The sequence below is a fragment of the Cuculus canorus genome, chromosome 7 (genome assembly GCF_017976375.1).
Source record: "Cuculus canorus isolate bCucCan1 chromosome 7, bCucCan1.pri, whole genome shotgun sequence".
Taxonomy (NCBI): domain Eukaryota; kingdom Metazoa; phylum Chordata; class Aves; order Cuculiformes; family Cuculidae; genus Cuculus; species Cuculus canorus.
Genome location: NC_071407.1, coordinates 30,487,235 through 30,511,553, shown reverse-complemented (window position 1 = coordinate 30,511,553; position 24,319 = coordinate 30,487,235). Strand labels below are relative to the sequence as shown.

Below are 24,319 nucleotides of genomic sequence, written 5' to 3'. Positions count from 1 at the left end.
TTACGGGCAAAAGGAGAATCTCCCTTGTTCTTAATTCTTACTATGATTGCCTTGAGCCAAACTGAACTCAGTGCAATTCCTGCAGCACGCAGGGGCTGTCGTTTGAGGGCTTGCAGGTAACAGCAGAACAACTAAAGTCCTCTGAGCAGGGGAGGACCGTGGAAAGTAAGAGCTACTGACTTGTGCTTTGATGAAGACCCTTTTCTCAGGAAGCCATAATAAATTGAGTTGTTTTCAGTGTATATTTTCAAGATGAAGAGATAAATTTAGCAGGTCGATCCATTGAGGGCTGCTGTTAACAGACCTGATGCCTTTGTTGTTCAATTACAATTCAGTTTCAATATGTTTCACTCAAAACCCAGCAGATTTACCACTTCTGTAGGAATATTTCTCATTTCTCAGAATTGTAATGAGAAATCGTAGAGATTATACACAGTTTAAGCGTGATGAGAAAAATAATTAGGTTTGTTAATAAGCCTTTTTAGAATTCAGTAATAATATCTTGATAATATAAGAATTTCAAAATGCTGCTATTTTTCTAGAAATAAAATGTCTGCCAAAAAAAATCTGCCAATTGTTTCTGAAAAGCTTGTGCAGATGAAGTAAAAATGATCTGTATCGTTTTGGTATTGTAGCAGGAAATTTGTGTTCAGTTTCTGTCTTAAGGAAATTGTGCATCCCTTTTGTGCACTGTCTTTCCTCAAGGACACAGTTTTAAAGTATAATCGAGCTTTCGAAGCTTAATTTAACAAAACAGTTGCAATTTATGACGTTGTAGACACTGTGGAGTGATGAAGCTTAGTGAGATTGCAGACAAAATGCATTTGGTGTTAATTTGTGCGATGCATTTGTACGATGTGTGTGTGTGATGAGGGTGTTGCCAGAGTCTGCAGACTTTTTACTGGACTTGATCTCATCCCCGTCCTGCAAGGATGTGATGTGGGTGTGATGTTTCTGGTAAGTGTAATGATAAATCTGCTAGTGATACGACTTGCACTGAAGTCCATGTTTGCTGACCTTGAGACAGCAGTTAGACACACACAGTCGCTTTGACAGGGCCACTGAATCTACGAGAGGTCCCGTCACATCTCTTTGCTCCTCAGCAAATCAGAATGCATTAAGGTCTATTTAGATCTCCTGCACTGACTTTGTCATTGCCTTTTCATCCTCTGCCCCAAGTCCCAGGACGCTAATAATGTTGTTTCCTCTGAAGTTTGACTCATTCTCAGGAAACGAAGTGCTCTCAGGTCCTGCCCTCATTCCTTTGCCCTTACTGTGTCTCCTGCCTTAGGACCAACTTTATTTTGCTTCTTCTGAATGAACTTGTTCCCTCTTCCTCTTCTGGCCATCGCTCTCCACCAGGAGCTACTGGGTGGCTTCTTGGCAGGGTTCATCTCCTTTTTTGCTTCTCTCTCCACTGACCTCATCCTTTGAGGAGCGTTTCAGCTCCTGCACAAAAGCGGTCTTTTGAGGGGCTGAACCCACCAAAATCTTCCCAGGTAGTCATCACTGTCTTGCCTGATTTGCCACCTTCTGCGATGGCAGCATTTTGCATTGAGCGTTTAAAGTGAAGCCCATAGATTGTTTTAATATTCAGAAGAACTGTATTTGTTACCTGAGGCTACTTAAACAGACACAGGAGCAAACTTCTTTAGCCCAAGCAGCTGCCTAGCTAGGGGAGGATCAGATCATCACTGAAATGCCTAATTTTGACACGCTGGTGGATGCTATTTTCCGGCACACTTCATTTGTGTGAGTGTTGGAGATGGCAGGCTCCTTTGGGCACCAAGATTGGATGAAATCCTACACTGGTGTCTCTCAGATGACATTATTTACTTTAGTTTCACCCATTCCATCATCTTTCCCTAGATGTTTTCACAGTAAGTACGTCTTGTACTGAAGAAGAAATGCTGCTGAAGGAGGTCTGCTTCAACTCCTGGCAAGTGGCAACGAGACAGAGTTTTTCGATGTGTTAATCTAAACAGCCATTGTATCCCTGCCCCAAAAAGGACCGTTTCCTTGGCAGATACTGAATCTGCCTTTTTCAAAGGAGAGGGGAGTTTCTGGAAATGAATCTGTTATGGGAAAACCCAATAAGAGGAACTATGTAATTTTGTCCTCAAAGAAACTTCTAGTATATTACTATTTTAATATTGCACACTCCCTTCTGCCTACGCTGACACGGTCAGGGAGGATTTTCAGCAGCACAAGGAAAAGTGGGATCCTTAAATCGAGTATCTCCACCATAAACTGCTTCTCTCTTGGTTTCAACAGACAGAAACATTGTTTAAACCAGACTTTTTTTGGCATTTACTGGCATTACTAAGAAAGAGTTGGCAAGGAAAGCTGGCAGAAGGAGATGAGTTGGATAAGCTTTAAAGATTTTTTTTTTTTCTATAAAATGAATATCCAGAAGCTGTGTAAATGTATTTTTTTTCAGGTTAAAAACTGTACAGAAAGACCACATATACATATTTCTGACTGGAGTAGCACCTAAGCTGGCTGTGCCCTCCAAATTCTTTTCCCTCAATTAAAAAGATGGGGAAAAAACCCAAAACAAAACAACACCTCAGGAAATCCATAGAATGTTTATTCAGGAACAGACCAGCCTGTTACAGTCATTAGCTTGCAAAGGTATTTCTGTTATAGTGAGAGGGCATAGTGAATTTTAACCTTTTATTTCCAAGAGATGCCGTGTTTGTTAGTAAAGTGGCTTTTGAGATACATTGAGGCATGTAAATTACTGTGAATAAGTGATTGGTGCATGTAAGAACACAAAAACAAACCCCAAAAGTATACCCTGCAGATAAAAAATTAAAATCAATTTAAATTCCCGTATTTAAACATAATGTATTATGTTTCATACTTTATTGAGTTTCTATTTATTACTTCAGCGTTTCTGGTTGTAAAAAGCTTCATCTGTAACAAAATGATATTACAAAATATTAACCTTTTTTCATTGCAAGTCTAGCCCAGGTTTGCTTCCTACCATGGTATGTTGATTATAAAGGAAAAAAAAGGGAATAGGGCTGGACTGGTTTAAAATGTGATGTGTGGGAACCCTCCAGACCAAAGTGCTTTCTTCCCAGGATCCCCACATGAGGGAGAGAGGAAAGGAAACTGCTACTCTATGGAAAGCAAGCCTCAAGAGCCTGGGAACACAGCAAGTCACGGAGGGCAAATTTAAGATATGGATGGAAACAGTTCTTTGGGTTTTGTTTGGGTTTTTGGTGGTTTTTTTTTTTCCAAGATGGAAGCCTAAATTGTTTGCTGTGTACAGTCTAACAGCTCCCCTTTTATTACCTTTCCCTTTTCCGTCTCTAAAATAGGAATAAAGTTTAATCCAAGCCTTGGGACATCAATTTGAATTTGGTAATGGCCTTTGCAGATTAAAAATGTTATTTGCATCTGTATTACTGCTGTACAACTTTTAGGGAAGAAGAATTTGGTGTTCTAGAGGAAAGAGGGATGTCTTGCATGTGTGGATAAATCACACGTGTTGTCAGAACAAGGGAACAAATATTTTCAAGATTTTAGTTCTCAAAGAATTAAAGAGGAGGAGTGTACAGGGATTTTCACTGTTACAATCTTGGAGGCAATTGAAAAGCAGCTTGTAAGTACTATAAAGAACATAAATAGAGATTTTTATAGTGTATGGTGATCCATATAAATCAGTCCAAGTTTAGTATGATCACCTTTCTTTGAAGGAGATTAATATTGATGTGAAAACACTTTATTTTAAGGAACATTTTGAGAAATAATATTTTCGTGTATTATGTACTTTTCTTTCATGTTTACATTTTTACTACTCTCAAATATGCAATTTAATCATCAAGTATATATTTATTTTTAAAATTGTAATAATTAGTTTAAACACACTTCCATACATCTTCCGTTAACTAACTTAAAAAGAAACCTCTGTGTAGAATTGAAATCAACTCTAATTTTAACCTTCACAGAATTAGTATTTAGCAGTTTCTTCAAATCTCTGTTTGAAATGAAGAGAATGACAGCTAGGTTTGAGCTGTGTCTTTAAAAGGAATTCCTGAGGCCTCCCCACTGCATTACTGATATTTTTTTTTTGGTATATCAATATACCTATATAGACATAGTAGGTATATTGATATCTATATTGCTATCTATATCTTCTACGTCTATACGTACATACAGATACTCTGTTTCCAATATTCCCTCAGGATACAGCTATTAAATCACAATTTGAATTTATTTCAAGAATATATGAGTAAAAAATGGTTGAATACGGTTACAGCAAGATTGTTTGTTGAAATCAAATCATAAAATGAAGTAGTTGAGAGGGAAGATATATACCATTGAGTGAAATTCCTGTCAACGTTTCTGCTTTGCTAGGACATGTTATTAGGAAGGAATTACATTTAGAAGCAGAGAGCTTATCGGTGTGTCCTTGTAACATTCTTGCCAATGTCATGAATTTCATACATGTAGATAGAGTTGTTCTAATTTTAGGACTTGACAGTGGAAAAAGCCCTACACATATGGTAGAAGAAATAAAACCAGTCATTGAAAGTGTGGCTAGTAGCTGTGTCATCATTAAAGAGCTTAAAAATTGCAGCAGGATCAGCTGCTACAGACGCTTTGGATGATATATATGAAATATGTCTTGTGAGACTCCCCCGTTATTGTGTGTTAGAGCTGAACAGTATTTTCTATAGTTCTAATTACAAAAGGAGATTTTTTTTTTTTCACAGAAATATAAAAAGATTATTCACAGCCTTCATTACCGAACAATTTAGATGAAGAGTCCAGTCTCTGCTTGGAGTTGTTAACAGCAATGTTGGGGTTTTTTCCCCAGCAAAATCTTTCTTTCTTAGTGAGAGATGAGTCAATGTATCGCTGGTGAAATACAAAGCTGTGTCTCACCGAGGTATATTACTTAAGCTGAATGTGAATTCTTATACTAGCCATCACAATCAAACCAAATCAGCAGCCACTATGCCATTTTACCTGATTACGTTCTATATTTTTATATTATATGTGTACATTTCTTGTCATAGCACTGAGAGGTTCGAAAGTTCCTCAAGGGCAATAGTGACATTATTACTCTAATGACCTGATGTTTTGATGTGCTGTCTGGCACCTGGCAGTCTACTATGTGCTAGTAAGAAATTTATTCAGTATAAAATAAATTCATATGGCAATTTGTTGCTGTCTTTACCTATCCTACAAAATCATTCCTCTGCATCTTTCAAAATGGGCAAATTTGCTTCTTCAATTTTAGGGAGCTGTATCTTGTCTGTCGTTGCAATGTTACCGTCACAGCCTTGATATAAGGAAAGGAAATAACTTGTCCTATGTACTTAGCCTAAGGTAAAGTTTGTACGTGCACTGTATTCTTATCTGCGAATTTTTATTTGCGAACTAAAATTTGATTAAGCTGTTTTGGAGGAGCGATTGACATACTTTTTTTATCAAATGTATAATGAAATTTATGTTTTTTTAAAACAGATCTTCTTATTTCCATAAAAGCAAATAACTGCTGTCTGAGGGAATAAGTTGGCATCCCTCAGCTAAGGTGGGTCAGAGTCATTTGCTCCCTCAGAGGATGTGTACACATGTGGTGTGTTTGCTCTTCCTAATTCTTTGTCTAAATGTAACCAATTTATTCAGTCCTCAGATGTTATTTTCTTGTTCACCTTGATGAGTTGTCCATCCGAGTTCCTCTCTGAAACTCTTCAGTCTTCTGGTGAGCAAGACTTCTTGTTTAAGCTTTGTGATATGGCTCTAAAATGCTCCTTCCTCATCATCTCAGGGAATCAGCACAGCAGGGGGAGCTCCCGCAGACCCCTTCTCTATTTATACACTGATAAGCCTGGATGAAAATTTCCGAAAAAGCTATGTATTTTTGAACCTGCCAAAATACTCTGACTTGCTCCTGTGCTTCAAAGTTCTGCTCTTAAACCAGATATGTTTGCTGGCACTTTGCAATACAACACCGTAGTATCCGTATCTGGCAAACACTTGCTATTTATAGAGACACTAATGAACCTTTCCAGAAGCCCTCCTCTTTGCATTCTGCTAACTTGAATAACTCTGGAGTACAAAAACCAGAAGTCATATTTTTAACAGGCAAAGTTTCATACAGTCATGTTGTTTAATTTCATTTAAATATGCAACACGGTACACGCGTTAAGGTGGTTTCTTTAAAGGGGCTATAAAGGAGTGATAATTCAGTAGTTTAGGTGCACACCTCAATGAAAGGTTGTACTTCGTGCTTTCTGGTAAGAAAATAGTAAAAAAAAAAAGAAGAGTGTAGAATGGCTCAAGAGAAACGGTGGGGTGTAGACCTGTTCATTAATGATCTAGTGGTTGGATTACCACTAGAGTAATTATCATCTACTCTTGACTGTTGGTGGGATGCTATGGATCAGACCACTGAGGCACTGAATCTCACAGGAAATCACAGCCCTGGAGACTGTACATGTTTCATGCTAGATCCCCATTGAATAATTACTGAGAAGAACAGTCATTAAAATAGATGAGAGAGAGATGTCACCAGGGGAGAACACAGGAAGGAGTGCAGGGAATGGCTGGAGGTCTGAAACCATTGCGAGAACCAAAGAACTGGGGCTATCAGCCTTGAGAGGAAGAGGCTGGGCAGAGACGTGATAAATCTTCCATATGTAAAAGGCTGCAGGAAAGAAAGTGGGAGTAATTAGTTTCTCTGTCGCAGTTAGATATGTTCCCTGTCTAGCAGGAATAAGAAGAATGGCCTCACAAGGCAGCAAGTAAGAGCTCAGTAATGAAGATAATGAGAAAAGGATGTATTTACATGCATATAGCGAGGAAGAGAAGCTTTGAAGTCTCTCTGAGTGCACTTTATTTTTAGAAAAGCCAGAGAAACAGAGAGAGGTATAGCTGATCCTGACATGGGGCAGGAACCTCTGAGGTCCCATAGGCCATGTTTTCTATGATTTGGTGTAAAGCAGAGACTATCCTTTTTCCTCTATCAAAACCTGCTTTACAAACTTTTGCCATCTCTGCATTTCAAAGAATAAGATCTGGATTTTTTCTGAGTTTTAAAATGCCTGCATTTTTTGCCTAGGATGAAGATTTTGTTGACGCAGAACTTTTTTTTTATATTCTAATTATTAGGTTTTCACAACTTAGAACCAGACTTTAAATAATACATAGGCAACTAAAGCATTAACTGTAATCCTGTCTCGTCTGGGAGAAGAGAAAATGTCCTAGCAGAAGTTGAGCCTTTTTTGTTATCTTAAAATTAATTGTTAATTCAAGAGTGAGCACTGAAATGACACAGACGGATCACGATGCCAGGGAGGTTGGTATATATATAACCTGAAGAGGTTTGGTTTAGGGAGGAAGTAGTTACGGCTCTGGAAGAAGTTCTTAAATTCTGTGTTGTACTGCAAAGTTCCCATGTAATCACAGACAAATCAATTAGCTTCTCCCTGATGTAGTTGCTCATCTACAAGCTGGAGATGGTGGCACATCTGTCTCACAGGTGCTCGGTTGCAGCCGAGATAGAGGTTTTTTGTGAATATGCAGGATAATTTTAGAAAGCAGTAGTAGACAGCCTGAGGAAATGCTTCCTTTGAGGAATTTTGGAAGTTCAAGAAAGAGATGTATAAGCCATTCTGTTCAGACAGGAAAATAGGATGTCCATATGAAACGTTGACTGGTTTTAGTAGTAGCACCTTGTTTATCGGCTCTTTCCAAAGTACATGCTATCAAATGTGTGGTTGGACTTGATGATCTCAAAGGTCTTTTCCATCCAAGTGATTTTTTCAGTGAAACCATTGTAAATAAAACTTGCATGGGGAGACTGACTTTTTGAAATCTGGTGAATTCTCTTCGGTATATCTTTCTGGAGTTTAGGAAAAACTTGTTACACAGAAATAATCTAGCTTCACCAGAGGTTCACCATTCTTCAGTGGTTTTCTAGGAGTATAACGCAAAAAAAAATGTTTGGTAGCAGCAACGGACTTGTATCTGTGTCATCTGTTACTCTGAGAAGCATCAAAGCTTCAAAAGATTTTAATGAAGGGGGAAGGGAGAAGAGGATTTAACTGCAGTGCATCATAAGTAGACCAAATCCTGAGATGACAATTTCAACTGTTCACAATGAGCATGAAGTAATTCAAAACACATTCTGGGACGTTTTGGTTGTAAAGTCCTTCTAGATCACATGCGCTGTGTTGCAGAGCTGTCTTATTTTTAATTAGCAGTGAACAGAGACATGGTGATGGGTTTGGAAGGGCTTTTTTTTCGAAGGAACATCTGAATGAAAACATGTTCAGTCCAGAGCTGGTTGTGAGTCTTTTATCCTTTCAGTATCTTTTCTGCAATTTTGTGTCAGTAGCTATGAAGGAAGTAGACAGGATGCAGAGCGTGGCTTGTTACGGGCAGATAATGCTGTGGTTGGCCTATTGTTAGAAATTTTCAGGTGTTCAACAGATTTTTTCACTCAATGCTCCTCATATCTCTTTTGTGGTTACTGACTTCTCTCTTCCCAGTGCTAAGCTGGAAAATTCAATTTTTCTGTTTTCACTTTATCATTCCTTTTTTTTTTTTCCTACAAAGAGTAGTTGGTTTGTAGTTTTAGATCTAAAAGGAAGGCTCTTCTGTGTCTAGAAGTGAGAATTTTCCCTCGGAAGACAATAAATCTCCAAAGCTGATGGAAACTTAACAACATATAGCACACAATCCATTTATTGCAAATACCTAAATACTTGGTGTATCATAGCCTATCCCTGGGGAAACATTTCTATTTAAATTCCCCTGTGGATTTAAATCGGGGGGAGGAGTATCTCTGAATTTCAAATAAGAGACATTGAATTTGAGATTATCACCAACATTTAAATCAGTGTGTTGTCAATGCTTTACTGGTTTAGCTCTGGCAAAACCACATGCAATAGACGTCTCTCTGATAATCTTATTATTCTCCTTTACCTGTGCTAATACGCTGTCTTCTGATATTGAGGAAAGCAAGCAAAAGTAAAGCAGGATTAGTACAAATAGCGGAGTGACAAGAACCGGGAGAAACATTGTAAGTTAATGCTTGAATGATGTTAGCGTAAAGGTAACTGCAGGCTGTCCAGAAAGGCAGATCAGCAGTCTTCTCTCATGATGGGATCTTCTAAGTAGCCTGGGTTTTGCACAGGCAGTTCTTGGAAAGAGGTCTACTTACATAAAGAACAATTAAATCGGAGTTTGCAGCATATAACTCTACTTGCTTCTCGCCTTTTAACTGCTGGAGTGATTGCTGCTTTCTTGCATTATTTCAAAGCTACTGTCGAGGCTATTTTCTCACAGTCCCTATGGGTATTTGACTCCAGCATCCACTGGCTGAACTGAAAAATATTCTTCCCTGTTCTGTTTTGCTGCATTGGTCCATGAGGCTGAGGCTGGGTAATTGAAACATTTTATGAGCCTTCTGTAGACTTCTCATTTTTCTGTTTTCTAACTCTGTGCAGTCAGTTCAGCACAGAAACAGGAATATTTTTGTTCATTTACAATGTGTGGTGGAGCAGCTGAAGGTGACAGCGGACTTTTCTTTATACTTTTATCACATGTTGCAAATGCCTTTGAGATGTTTCTTTCTTTGTTATCTCAAAATACTGTGCTATATTGATTTTTTTTTTTCTCTAAGGGGCTGAAAGTTTCAGCACTAACCCTGAAGCCAACTGAAATAATTGATTATCTGTTTTTACCTCCTCTTCAGTTATTTACCTCATGCCCTTCAATGGAGAAAGAGTGTGCTATTTCTAGATGATTTAGTGTAAAGTAGATCTTTGCTGAGCTTTAATATCAATTTATATAACGTCGATATAGGGGCTATTTTTTAGACCCACAAATTTATCTAATATGTCGTGAGAGAACTTATTCTAGAAATATAATCTTATACTTTATTTTTATTGAACCTATGGGTAATAAGAAAAAAACAGGTTTTCTGTAAGCAATTAGTTAGCAATTGAAAATACTTAAGTAAATTCTCTACAGGAGGAACTGGATGCATGTTGTCCTGTAATCTAGTTAGATATCTTTTAAAAAATATTTTATAATTAATAGATTTAACATTTCATTTACAGTTTTTTTCCGTATATATCTTAATGGTAATGACCTTTTCATCTGTGTTTTGTCTCTACCTTCTTTGTGGCAAGGAATATGCTGGTCATTAATATTTTAAATCTCTGGGTATCATTCAGAATACAACATATGTTTTTGTTCTAGGGCTGCTTTTTTAGATAAGTTTTCTGAGCTTTCCACGCTACTTAGTGTCATTTATTTTCTACAAAAATGTAAATATATCAATGGGGGTATCTGTAAGTAAAGTGTCTTTCTAATTAGGTAGAAAAATGTGAGACACTGCCCACAGGTTTGCAATATCATTTGCTTTACCAGGAAGTCTTCAGATCCTTCTTTCTCTTAGGGCACATTCCTGGATATAAAAATGATTCATGTGTCTTGGAAGTACAGCTTTGGAAAGTTTGTGAAGTTACCTTGAGTAGCCCAAGACTGGGGTGAAATCACCCCCTCCATTAGTTAAAGAAATATTAATATTTTAGCTGTCTTTGTATAACTCATTCATCATCTTCAAAAGATCATCAGAGACTAATTACAGTTTGAAGGAGTGGAAATTAGATACCAGCTCCTCACTTCTGGTTTGCATTCCAGCATTTGTGATGAAAAAGGGAACTTGAATCCAGAAGCACATCTGCAATTGTAATAACAAATTAGTGAAGAAGATTTAATCTGAGCCACATAATATGTAAAGCTGTTTAGAGAGAATGAAGTCTGAGGTCAGAGATCTTGGCATAGACCTGGTGCAGTGGAGCAATGTGATTGGAGAGGGGTGGGAGGGATCGAAAGGGAAGAATAGCAAGTGAATTAAGCCAAATAATTAAGTGATTTAAGCATTAATCTAGCCAACCTTCTGAGTTCATTCAGAGAAGCAAAACATATATCATTGCTTCTCTGGAGGTTGTTGCATTGTCAATGATTCTGTTTAGCCAAGACATTTAGGTCTAATCTTTACTTGTGTTATTACTTAAATTTCTCATTGTCTGAAAGGGATTGTATCTTTTTGCCTTGCAGTAAGCTTCATTTAGTTGCAATTGCTCTGGCTTCAAAATGTTGAAATCAAATGAATTAATGAAAATAGAAAATCAGAACTCTTTCCTAATTAAGAACTGAGCTTTTCAAGGAATATGAAAGGATCTAATTTAGAGAAAGATGTTTGGAGAGCATGAAATGTGGCTTGAAGGGGATACATGTGCATTTAATATAACTTACTAGGACAAGCTGGATTTGTACTGATGGAAGACAAAAACATCTGAAAACCTGTTTCAGTGATAGGGTAATTTATGGGCTTTCTTGATGCGTGTTATGAGTTGACTTTCAGTTTAGTGAAATGAGTTGCCATCTCAGTTTGTTTCATGGTGGACACAGTTACTGCTGTATTTTGCATTGTTTCTTTCCGTCTTAGTTAGCTGAACCATGGAAATACGGAGGCTGGCTGTGAGTTTTGGTTTTGGTCTTCCATGGCTTTGTAACCCTTCTGTATAAATACAGAGGATCCTCCATCTAGGGACTGTTGCAGTTGCAGGAGGCTCTGAGGATGCAGGTGACATTAAAGGGACTTAATGAGCGAGCAGTTGACTCGGGTAATGTCTATAATGGGCACAGTTCCAAATGCACTTCATTTGCTATTGACCCTGAAACGCGTTACTCTTGATCTGCCACTTCCCCAGCATACACAAATGCATTGTGCATACAGTCCCCATCCAAAATACATGGATCTTCTCTGCTTGCACCCTCTTCAGCATGCCAGACGATTTCCACTGTAGAGAACATTTTCAGATATGATCTAGAGGACGTGTCATTTCTTATCATTGGGACTTAGAAGTAATTATCATCATAATTCTTATCCTTGGCAGTACAGAACAGTCTGTGGATTCCCCACAGTTGTATGCTGAAATAATTACATGCGTAGAAGGAGAGAAGAGATGTTTCTAAAGAGGGTCAGGTTTGCAGTTCAGCTCTGGCTCTGTTAAAAGACAGCTGAAATGTGGGTGGTAAAATGTAGAGCTATGGAAATACTCACAGAAAGTGGGGCAGAACAAAGGGAGTAAGGTGTATAAAATACGATGACAGTGGGTAAGTAGTTGACGTACAGTCTTTGATACAGTCCATGATTTACCTTAGGTTTTTGAGTACCTTGGAAGCATATGATGTTGTAATCAAAATTTTAGTGGAAGAAGGTCACAGTCCCAGGCGTCCTTACAAAGAGGAGGAGTTTTCCTTTTAAAGCTGTGCGTAGTTTTAAATTCAAATGGGATCTACTAAATCTACATAGCGTAGTCCTCAAAGAAATTCACATACATTTTAAATTGGTGAATATGAACAGCTGTTCACTCCCGTTATAATTACCCAAATTGCAAAGGACTGTCTGCAACGAGTTCTGTTTAATAACTAAGGCTACCCAGACCCACTGCAATTGCTTCCTAGCTGCCAGCTCTATTAAGTTTTGTTTTGTAACACTTTACTACAGAACAGACGTGTTTGCTTTCTTTGCACAGCCTTCCACAAAGCATTGTTTAAGCACTACATAATGTATTCCAATGAGGTACTTTTTGCTCCCATCTGTTTGATAGCAAAATGAACAGTGGTGATTCCTACATACAGTGTAAATACTGTACAATGACGATGGGATTGCGTTGAGCAAATACCAGGTTATTTCATTCCTGTGCCAAGTTATAGTTCGTTTTTGAGTCAGGGAAATATTTCTGATGTTAGGCTTGATCTTTTCAGGTGTTAAACAATGCTGTAGCAGAATGACCCATCTGTGCCCAGAGGTGATGGTAAAAGGCTGCCATGAGCAGACCTGACAGAGCAGTGGGTACTGGGAGGAGGAGAAGCTGCCATGACTTTCTCAGCCCTCCAGCACTCTGTGGTATCTAGTTGCTTTTTCTGAACCAAAGGCCATAAAGATACTACCCCAAAGAGATACCTTTGAGTATTTCTGTTTTAACCTTTTGGGCAACGCAGTAAGGAAAAACAATTCTTTTAACTGGGCTATTTAACAAGTCTCTCTTTACTATTGAAAGCACTTTTATACTTGCAGATCTTTCAAAAACCCTAAAATCTGCATTGGTGAAATCAATCTCCTGCCTGACCTCTTCAGCAAGGTCGCAGTGTGTCAAAGAACAGGCAGGGCATGGTCTTTCCAGCTTTAGGGAACTGGTTGTGATAGCAAACAACACACCCCTCCATCAAACTCTGATGAAAAAGCATTACTGCTCTTGACCTGTTTCCAAGCTGGGGACCTACCAGTTGTACTGATGTTCTCAGTTGAAAGTCCTGTGCTCCATGAAGTTGGGTCAGTACCATCCTTCAAAGAGATGGCAGGCAGCACCCAAAGCGAGGTTCTGTTTAGGATACATCACAATAAAAGAAACCTGGCTAAAAATGTACATTTTTTTTTTATGATTTTTATTACCTTTCCTTAATACAAAATTGAGTTCACAGTTTGGTGCAGTCATTTCTATTCAGTCAAAACCATATGTTGTTTCATTTTCCTTTCTTCCTTCCTTTGCGATTCGTGAATATAACGAATCACCCACTCCCAGATGCGGAACAGACTCCTTGCAGGTCATCAGGCACGCAGAGAAGTGTAATAAATACACATAGAAAGTTAGTTTATGTTGGTTTGCATCCATCCTGCTACAAAGATACAGGAAAGGCTTCAATACCTCGCATTGGCTGGTTTCTGTTACAGCATGCATCTTTCTCCCAAACCACATCCTGAAACAGAGGATAGTGGAGCTCACTCCCAATCGGCTTTTTCAAAGTGTTGGCAACACCAGTCCTCTTTTTCATAATTCAGTAGTATTTGTTGTCCAAAATTGGTTTTGTGAATCTTTGGAAGATTTTTGTTTCAAAATTTGGCCTGAAAAGGGAGTATTGATTTTGACCTATTTTTAACCAATATAGTTCAGCAGATAATTGGATAGCTGCATTAAAGTCTGCCTTATTTTCTCTGCCTAGGTTTAATTAAAAAGGAAGAAAGAACACATTTGACTTTTTTTAATGTATAAAAGTTGCGAGTTTTCTGTTAATCCCTGTTTAGCTGGCCAAATGCTTATAAATATATTTTAATGCAATTTCCGTGCCTGATAATTAAAATATGGTGTAAATGTTGAATTCAGCTTTCGTGCCTGACTCTTTACAGACACCAAATAAATTCATAACAACTCAGCCTCAGAAGATGCAGTTTACTTTAAAACATCAAACTGGTTATTTTGGATTTGCTCCTGAAACATTTGATCTATAACGTTATGACATTTTGCACGTATTTTAGCTAGGTTATTCTTTAATTTAAAAAAAAAATAAATCAGAAATACCTCACAAAAAGAATGTAGCTAAATTTTAATCATGTTTTTCCTTTCCCCAGGTAGTCATTATCCTTGTATGCCTGCATGGAAGCCAGGAAACTGTGTGCTAGAGCTGTGTATTTTTATTGATTTTGGTCTGGCACAATTAACTTCTCAGTTTCCTCTTTCTTCAGCGTTATTTTCTTGAATTTTTAACTCTGGATAAGGATCTTGGGACACCAACAGCGAGCAAGGAACCATTAACTTGAAAAGCCCCCTATAGAAGTTTGTAGGAGCTTCAGCAGATGTTGCCAAATAACTTGATGGCCAGAAGCTGGGTCTGCCAGTGTTATAGAGGCAGTGTGCCTAAACAGTTATTTTTTTTTTACGTTTTAATTGAAAATCTTTTTAGCTTATGAAGAGAAGCCTGCTGGATTTGGGTCTATCCCTGGGTTGTCCTGTTGCTCCTATTTTATGCATGTCACGTGTTCTTCGTGGTAGGGCTTTCTATTCTTGTAAGGAACGTGAGGAAGGGACAGCAAGCTGCTGCCTTTGCCCTGTCCCTCTTTTTTGACCTTAGGTGCAGCAGTTTCTGCTGTGTCTTGTGGTAGGCAGGAGGTTAGAGATAGCTGACTGACAGTGTAGAAAGCCGGAAAAGAGGGTGGAAAAGCCTGACTACAGGCAACAGGTTGATTTGCTACACAAGGAGGCAAGAAAAAGGGGTGGGAGAAACTTACATTAGAAATTATGCCTTCCAGGTGGAAGAATCTGTTTGTACAGTCAGCAAAAAAGAGAAGAGTAAGATCATTCCGTTTTCACAGAATAACTTTTAAATAAATTTGAGAACAAATTTGGAAGTTCTTTGGTTTCCTAAATTATTAGAGTGGCTCAGCCAGTTTTTTAAGGGGCAGTGATTCTTTGCTATGCTATAAAAAACCCCAAGCAACTGCAAAACACTCTGTTCTCTTTGTTGCTACTCATTATATATAGCCACAGGGATATATGTTTGTCATTTGACAGCAGGGAAAGCACAGCCTAATTCATTGCCCTTAGGAACTTGCCAAACAATATTAATTAAATGTTTGGTTTTGGAGCTGTTTGCAAGAAACATACCTTCCTATGTTCGCTTCTAAAGTAAATCCAAAAGGAAAGGAAGAAAAATTGATTTAAAAGCGGTGCATGAAATTTGTAGTATTCATTGATGATTGTAATTATCCTAAATGTACATCCTTTATAGAAAGTTTGCATTTGTTGGAATGAATTCCAGTCATCATTGTAAGATTCCCTAGGTGGCTCGCTTTCTTATAGATTTTCCAGGTTTTTCCTCTTTGTGTGTTACAGATAGTAGAGGGATAATTCCAGCCCAAAAATCTGATTCCTATAAACATACCTTTTAGCTTGTGAAGGCACCAACACAGAACATCAATATGTAACAAATAAGGGGAGGAAAAAAGGTGTTTTCATATAAATAGGAGAAAATGGTATAGAATTTCTCTCTACTGGAAATAATGTACTTTTCCCTCAGTTATGTAGTCTCTAATTCCTTATGTTAGCTATTCATGTATAAGAAAAAGCATCTCGATTTTTGTGGAATGTTACTATCTGATATATCTCAAAAGCCCTTAATTTCCAGAGCTATGCTTAGCAGATAGCATAAACTTATAACCCTCACTATTTTGCATTGGAATTTATGTTTTCAGGAGCACAGAGGAGAAAGTAAGGAGGGTCGTAATTTTAGAGGTAGTGCTTTTTTTGCATTTGAAGACTTTGGATTAAAAAAATACCCCAATATCGCCTGATAGATTACTTTGCCATCATTGACTCTGTTTTGATGTGTGTTAGTGCTGGGTGGAAAACAGGTAACCAAAAAACAAACTTTTTTTGTTGGCTGTCTTTGGCCAGTTGTGAGTAGGTAGTTTCTGCATGAGTAAGAATCATAGAATGATTTAGGTTGGAAGCAACATTTAAATGTCTCCAAGTCCAGTACCCCTGCAATGAGCAGGGACATCTTCCACTAGATCTGGTTGCTCAGAGCCCCATCTATCCTGACTTTGAATGTTTCCAGGAATGGGGCATCTACCACCTCTCTGGGCAACCTGTGCCGGTGTTTCACCACCCTCATCGTAAAAAAACTTCCTTATATCTAGTCTGAATCTGCCCTCTTTTAGTTTAAAATCATTACCTGATTATCACAACAGGACCTATTAAAATCCCTGTCCCCATCTTTATTATAAGCTCCATTTTATTGTACAAAGCTGTGTATTTATTTCCATTCTAAATGTACGCTGAAGTTTCAGAAACATATTTTGTTTTCTCCACAACATGGAGATGTCTCTTCCCTAATTCCGCTCATTGTTTTCACAAACAAGACACTGATTTGCTCCTACGTCCAACTGCGTTGTATAACACTATGTTAAGCTACCATCCATGGCCACATAAATGTCAGAGCTCGGCTGGCTTTGCCATAGTTGGTCAAGATAAACGACACTAGCTTCTTGCATCTCTATGTTCCTTATGCGTCCTATGGGAAAATTGTACTTTGTTGCTGTGGTCTGGTACAGTGATGACAAGCTCTGTGCAAGGCTGGAACAGCTTGTGTTTGTCACTGATGATGTGTTTTCTCTTACTTCAAACTTAAAGCCCAGGAAAGTAATTATTAAATGTAGCAGTCTATGAGGTTTTGCTGCATTTTTGGTTTTGCTCCATATTTAATGTCGGAAGCCTTGTTGCATGCAACTAATTGCAATCCATAGTTCGCCTTATGATTATTCTTTTTTTCCTCACCATCTTGCCAATTTGACCCATTTTAGACTAAGGAGTGTCCCAGTGTCAGGACAGTTCATGCAAACTGTGGCCTGGCGTGTGACAGGCACTTTGTGGGTGTAGGTCAACTCGGCTGCACATGCAAAGTCAGCCCTGTTGTTGTAAGGTTGGATTTGGTGAGGTTAATAGCAGTTCTGGAGAAACAGGAAACCATTTTGTTGGCTTAAACAAACCTGCCTATTTCAGTCTACCGTTTGGGATATAATTTTAAAGTTTGAAACCCAAGAAGCATAATCATCATTTTTTGTACTATTTTTTGTGCTGACCTCTATTCTCAACTACTGGATTTGGACACTCAGTACAACTGAAAATGCATTTATCTTTCTGAAAGTATTAATGATACTGTTTTGAGTTTATTTACTCTTTCCTCTGTCTATAGATATTTCCTTTTACTTCTATTATCTAGCGGCTAGAATACTTTTGATTTAGAGTTGTATGTGCTAGTCTAACTTATGTTTCTTAATCCAGTAAAATCCTTTATCTTTTATAGAGAGGAAAATACATTAATTAGGACTGTCCACTTCATCAGTTTCCACTCTCTTCCATGTAATAAGACTCAAAGTTTTCTATCCCCATCTGAATAGGCAGTATCAAGGGGAAAAGCTCATACCACCACAGTACGATAACAGTGGATGCCAACTTCACAGCCCATAGGACGAGGTGATCCACCAGTGATTAAGTTTTTTACTGGATTACTGTGCAGAAAAGTATACTCAGTGACAACTATTTTGTATCCAAATTCCAGAACTCGTGTCCCGCCATAGTGAACAAACCTAGTCCAAATGACAGCTACTAGTGTTTCAGGAATAAAAGCTGATCTATAGTTTTTTTTTGAGGCTGTCGTATATCATTTAAGAAAGTAGTTTCTGCAAGTATAAGTTCAAAATCTGCTACTGAGAATATGTCTTGGTATTCATGGTGATGTGATAAAACATGAGGAACTGAAGGGAAAAAAAAGTGTTATTGCTATTTTTGAGCCACAGTTCTTGTAATGCCTTGATGCCTTCACGAGAAACACCCATTTGCTCACTTTTTTGTTTAGACAGCGTGCCTTCAAATCAGTTTACATGCTAAGTGGACAGGAGGATGAAAACTATTGCCACATCCATTTTGCAGAGGCAAGCTGAAGGAAAGAGGTAGAAAAGGTAATGGAAGCACAAAAATAGATGAAGTGTAACAGGATGTGTTTAACTTGAGGGTTTTGCTGTTTGTTTCCCACAAGGAAACGCAATTGTCCCAGCCGAAACACAAGTCCATGGTTGAGCTGGGCTCCTGACTGCATCTCCAGGTTCACAGGGGAAGCCTTTAATCCCCAAACCATCCTTTCTTCTCTTTCTATGTAAACATATAGAGATCAGTGTAGTTTAATAGAGGGCATAAACTTTAATAATACTTAAAAACATGTACTAGTTGAACGAGTTTTACTCTTGTGTATTGAATTTTCATTCCATTGTAAGAAAACAGGAGAACCTGTCTGACTCAGAAACAGGCTGCTGTCTCACAAGCTTCCAGTTGTTCAAGTAGCGCTTTATTAATTTTTGTTATCTCCTTTATCAGAGAGAATTCTTGCTTAGCCTTACCTTATTGTTTCACTGATTTCCTTCAGAATATTGTTTTGCTAATGCCAATTCAAACCAACATCCCTAAGCAAGCAAGCAAGCCCAGAGCAAATTACTGGGGGAATACTTTTCCTTTCCTGCTAATACAATTTGATGTAGATTTTGAAAGTAAATGCTCCAAATAAGAGGGGTATGTTTCACAAAGTACTGCTTCAATCATCCTGAAGTTGGTTCTGCCTCTTAGGATATCAGGGAACAGTTTGTGTGCATTAATGGAATATCATATTCTGCAAAAAAGGTTGCAGAAAAGAAAGCAGCAAATTGTAGTTTAAGAGTAAAAGCACTAGACACAAGTCTGTAGAGAAAAGGAGGTAGAAACGCACAAAATTATTTACTATGTTTTAAATAATGCTATTCTCCTAAGGTTCACCTTACTTTCATGTTTGATAATTTTAAATTATCCCATTAATCAATGTGGGAAGAGGTTGTGGTATCAGCATGGAAATTACTTTATGTGGTTCTTAAGAAAGGCTTATAACAAGTGGTTCTTTCTGAAATATTCTGAGGAGAAAAGTATGTGCCCTCACAACTGTTTTTTCAATTATTCTAAACAGAAAATGCAAACAAGCCATCTTATATCTGTATTTATGCTAATTCCCATTTCACCTTGCGACTCAGTTTTGAAAATATGGATTGTAAGGGGATTGATTGTGTTATGGTGCTTCATGAGGTTCGAAATGATCTTTTAAAGTCTTGTAGCAGAATGGTGCAAATGCTTTAGGGGAGACTCCACTACCACTGCAAAAAAAGTAAAGTATAACATCTGAGTTCATTTCACAAGTGTACACATATAGAAAAAGGGGACACCCCACCCAAAACCTAAAACATCATTTCTGAATTATGTTTATTTTTCTTTCACATTAAGTATGTATAATTTTAAGTGCTTATATATTTCCAGTCACCATACCACCTGAGCAGTGTGTAATTTTTACAGTATTTATGCTTATGACTGCCAGTCAGAATAAGAAAAAGTATAGTTTCATCACTTCCCTTATGGCAAACAAGGAAATGAGCCATTTGTTTGAAAGAAAAATCTATGGTAAAGCAAAAATCCGAACCTGGGTTTCATGCAAAGCCATCCAGCATCCTAACTGGGGACATCACTGTGCTTAATAAGAAGAAGTTTCAGCTTTAGGAATTCTCTGAGAGATGTTTTTGTCTTGTGACAATCTGTTTTATTCCACAGCTGCTTTTTTAACTTTATAACTTACTAACATCAATTGACTGTCAAATAAGTACCATTGTGAACTCATGAATAAACATAGCTATTATTTACATATTAACAGAGAGCCTTTAGCTGAAAAGAATGCATTTGTGCTACTGCAATATCTTAATTATTTACTGTGTTATTTTGTAATTAATTGTATTTTACTCTCTCAAAACTCTATAGTATGTGTATCTTACAGAGTTTGGAACCAATGCACTAAATTGAAGGTAGTAATCAACGCTGCTTCTAAATATTCATGCCAGTAAATGACTCCCATGTGTTTGCTGAATGCCAAGGATAGTCTGAAGCGTTTATTTAGCATTCTAGTGGGATCTAGTTTCTGCAAAGTTCGCATGGATGCAGAATTTCAATATTGTTGATATTTTGCATGGGGAGAGGGAAAACATGTTTGAATTTGCACGAACGGTGGGACAGGACACAGAAGGAAGCAATGGTATCTTAGTCACAATCTGTGCTTAAAAGTGTCTCAGGACACCGGGGAGTTGTCAGCTATTTTTTATTATAACAAAATGACAGTTTTGTTTAGTCTACAACACCCTCCTCATAATTTTACTTTTTTTTTAATAAACATTTACAATTTTCCAAATAACTGAAAAATCATTGCATTTCATGGGCGGGGTGCTCTGTCACGCAGCTGGGGGTTCCACCAGGGCCAACACGCTAACAAATACAAATTCAGACACATTTCTCAATAAATCAATCAAATGCTATAACCCTACAATTATCCTGCTTCAGGACTGCAATTGGCTGACATAAATCTTCAGAAAAGCATATTGAGTGTACAGAGGAACAACTGATTTATTGAGCTACTGTCGGAATTTCATAACAAGGAAATACTGTCTTGCAATCCAGTAAGTTTGTTTAATGAAATGTAAGTTAAGTGTAAACAGTCTTCAAATATATGTCAGTTCTGTCTTTTGGGTTAAGAGTAAGTAGCATATCGTAAACTGTGCTTTCTTGTTTGAAGCACAATTTCAAGAGCCTGTATTGGGGTACTTTTCGGCAAACAAGCGTTTGAGACTCCAGACCCTCCTGCCTCTGAGGGCAAACGGATCGCCGGAGTTTTCTCATGCTCTTTCACAGTTTCTAAAAAAATAATGTATTTACCTTCAGATGCTTGAGATTAAAAAGGACTTGTTTTATAATCAAGGGAATGGCAATATGAAGATTGCACGCAGTCCTTATGGTGCTGAAAATGCAATCCAGATGTCCTAATCCCTGCTCCATGTTGGAGTGCAACCGGGATTTCCGTGTTCTCTGCTGTTGATGTCTTGTTTAGAGAATTCTCTTAAATACTTGTATACATACAAATACTTTTTCTGTTTTTCTTGCAGAGGTACCTGATAGAATTGTTGACCATAATTTTAATGGCTCCAACACCAATTCTTCTTTTTAAGCTAAAACTTAACTGTGCCCTAAGAAAAGTAAAAAAAAATAAATTATTTAGTTGTTTATAAACAAAAAAAATGGTTCATAATGCCTGTACTTAGTTTCATGTACGTGATGGTCTTAAATCACATATGCAGTTCTATGTGTGAATATCTAGCATGCTCAGCCTTCAGGAAGAAAGCATTTCTGTGGGAGCCACACTGCTGACTGTGATCACTGCACTGCAAGTCTGCTGTTAATGCAGGAGATACTAGCTTTGCACATGGATGTCTTAAACTGAAAATGGACAAGCAGAGCCCAAACCTGATTGCCTGTGCCTCACTTTAAACGATAATACAGCAAGATTAAGCGTTAATAAGAGATTGTATTAGTGTTTGTTGTAGTTATGCTATTGTACAAAGAGGAATCTGTATCAGAAGCCTCTGGAACTGATGTGTACTGCGTCGCTATGCTAATCTTCCCAGACAAGATGCTCTCTGATGTGCAGAGTTGCAAGTGGTGCAATTGCTTAGGGGAGCACCATGGTGTCTATAAGACCTGGGTGTGAAATCCCGCAATGCAGTGCTGCCTTTCCATGTTTGTTTGCGCTTAGCTGCAGCGAAAGGGCTGTGACCACAAACACTTCTCTTTGTAGCTGTTTGCTTCTCCCACGCAGGACCTGATCTTGCAACAACAGATGTTGCAAGGCCAGACCAGATGTGGACTTCAGCAGCCTAGTGTAGTGGGATGTGTCCCAACCCATCACAGGAGGGTTTGGACTGAATGATCTTTAAGGTCCCTTCCAACCCAAACTCTTCTATGATTCTGTGTGTGTCCAGCATCCTGTCAGACCAGGGTGCAAGATGATGGGCTCCGGGTTTAGACTCAGTCAACTTTCTTTTCGTTTTTCAGAATCACCCAGCGCTGCTGCAGTTTGTGATACAGGCTGAAAGTAAACGTCTAGTCATCGACCTGGAGAGGAATGAGTAAGTACCCTTGTTGCATGTCCACTTTGTACTGGAGGTTCTCGGAGAAGGATTATAATTTTGAAATTGATGGTTTAGGTGTAACGTGGGCTCAAGTTTGCTACTGGTCCCTTATGAAACAAGCCCCTAGCCAGAGAGGTTTGTTCCAGCTTGAATTGTGTGTGTTTGCGCTCTGCCTATAGAGCAAGAATCTCTTTGATCGTCTGTATTTACGTGGGACTGAAAGTGGATATGTTGCCTCTCAGTGTTTTCCTGTTGATTTGAGTTTTATTCTCCTTTCCTGTGGTAAGTCCTTTTATTAGCAGTAACATGGAAAATCCTACGGTCCTTAGAACCCTTTTTTTTTTTTTTTTTTGGAGGACTTATCCCTCCCGGTGCTGCCAGTGACCATGTTTGCTTCTGTGCAGTGGCCATCAGCGTCAGCTCAAGGAAGGCGAGATAAGCATTTAGGCTTCATTCCAACTGGACTTGTAAATGGGAGCTCTCTGGGTTTGCTTTCAAGGGGCTTACGATGGAATGTTCGTGTTGTTCACACAGCCCATGACGAAAGCTGAGCTTGAGCCCTTATTTGTGGGCTGTAAATATTGTGTCTTCCTCCATGTGGTCTTGATAACTCCTGTTCATGTCCATAAGCTTTCAGAGGAGGATACCAGGATACCTCTCTGTAGAGGTGGTCCCATGGACAGAATCCCTGCAGAGTTTTTACAAAGAGGTACAGAACCACAGAGAAATAAGGTAATTTCTCTGGAAGTCCATGACATCTGGAATCAAAGTCATGAAAGTCGTAGTCAACCTTCTCAACTGTTGAATCACTCCTCCTCTAATGGCAGCTCAATAATATGTTGTGGGAATCCAGATAAGGACAAATACGTGCTGCTTGTCAAAGGAAAACCAAAGATCACTTTCAGCCTTGGGAAAGGTTTTTAGAAACATTAGGAAGGATCTGTATGTTCTGTAGGTTTCCTCGCTGTGAAATAAAAGGGATAAAGACACTTTTTTACTATAAATAGAGAGACCGTAGATGTAAGTGGCGCTGCTTTTTGCGTTAAGAGGAAGGAATGTGCATGTGAAAGCAAGTGTCCAAGGGTATAGGCTGCCTTGGGCTGGTGATGGACAACTTCAATGTAATATGATGAGGCAACTCTTTAGTCCTCTGTAGTAAAACTACATAAAGCATATTTTATTTCTAGTTATTTGGACGAACCCTTACATTACCCAGCTGTAATAAAATACAGTTCACTTTGTTATTCAACATCAGGCCCAGACCTTGAGCTTTCTTTGTGTTATTTTTAATGCTGCTTAGTTGTTCATTTCCTATCCTTGAAGGTTATGTAGATCCCCAAGCAGAGTTTGCTCTGTTTCAGTAATTAAAGGAGGATTTAATTCCTTTAGTAAACAGGGATTTAACTTTATATTCTCTTAATCTTCGTCAAAGGGTGTGCCTTCCTTCAGGAATGGGAAATATGCAGCAATTGAGGAAACTATTTACGTTCCATGTCAGCGATTAAAAGAACATAAAACTGCTAATACAGGCTTGCTGAACATGCCGAACTCTCTTGTACCTGTGGTAAAGTCAGATATAGAAAATTGTAAGATACAATCTCCATCTTTTTTTAAAAACAATAGAGGAAAGTATAGTAAATTAACCCTTAATAGCGTCTGTTTCACTAACCAAAGCTGGAGATGTTGAGCTCTGCATCTTAAGAAATATAGTATTTATAAATAATTATTTTCTAATTTACCCGTCTCTATGGTGGAGTGTCCACCAGAAGATTTACGTTGTAGAAGGATTGTATATGATGTTAACAACATGACGTTCCTCATCTTAGCAGGAGCTTCTAGATAATATTGTAAAATGCTACAATTAGCCTTGCATATGTTTGGGATTTGTAGCATAAGGCAGCTTATAGATCCCAAACCACA

At 38.2% G+C, this 24,319-nt stretch overlaps 1 protein-coding gene across 1 annotated transcript in view; it reads left to right on the top strand.

The window, feature by feature from the left end:
• ADAM12 (ADAM metallopeptidase domain 12) overlaps window positions 1–24,319 on the top strand; it is a 182,722-nt gene that overhangs the window by 24,711 nt on the left and 133,692 nt on the right. Inside the window, exon 3 of the mRNA XM_054070962.1 lies at window positions 22,323–22,396. Within this exon, the coding sequence (XP_053926937.1) occupies window positions 22,323–22,396 (74 nt within the window). The remainder of the gene's footprint in view (window positions 1–22,322; window positions 22,397–24,319) is intronic.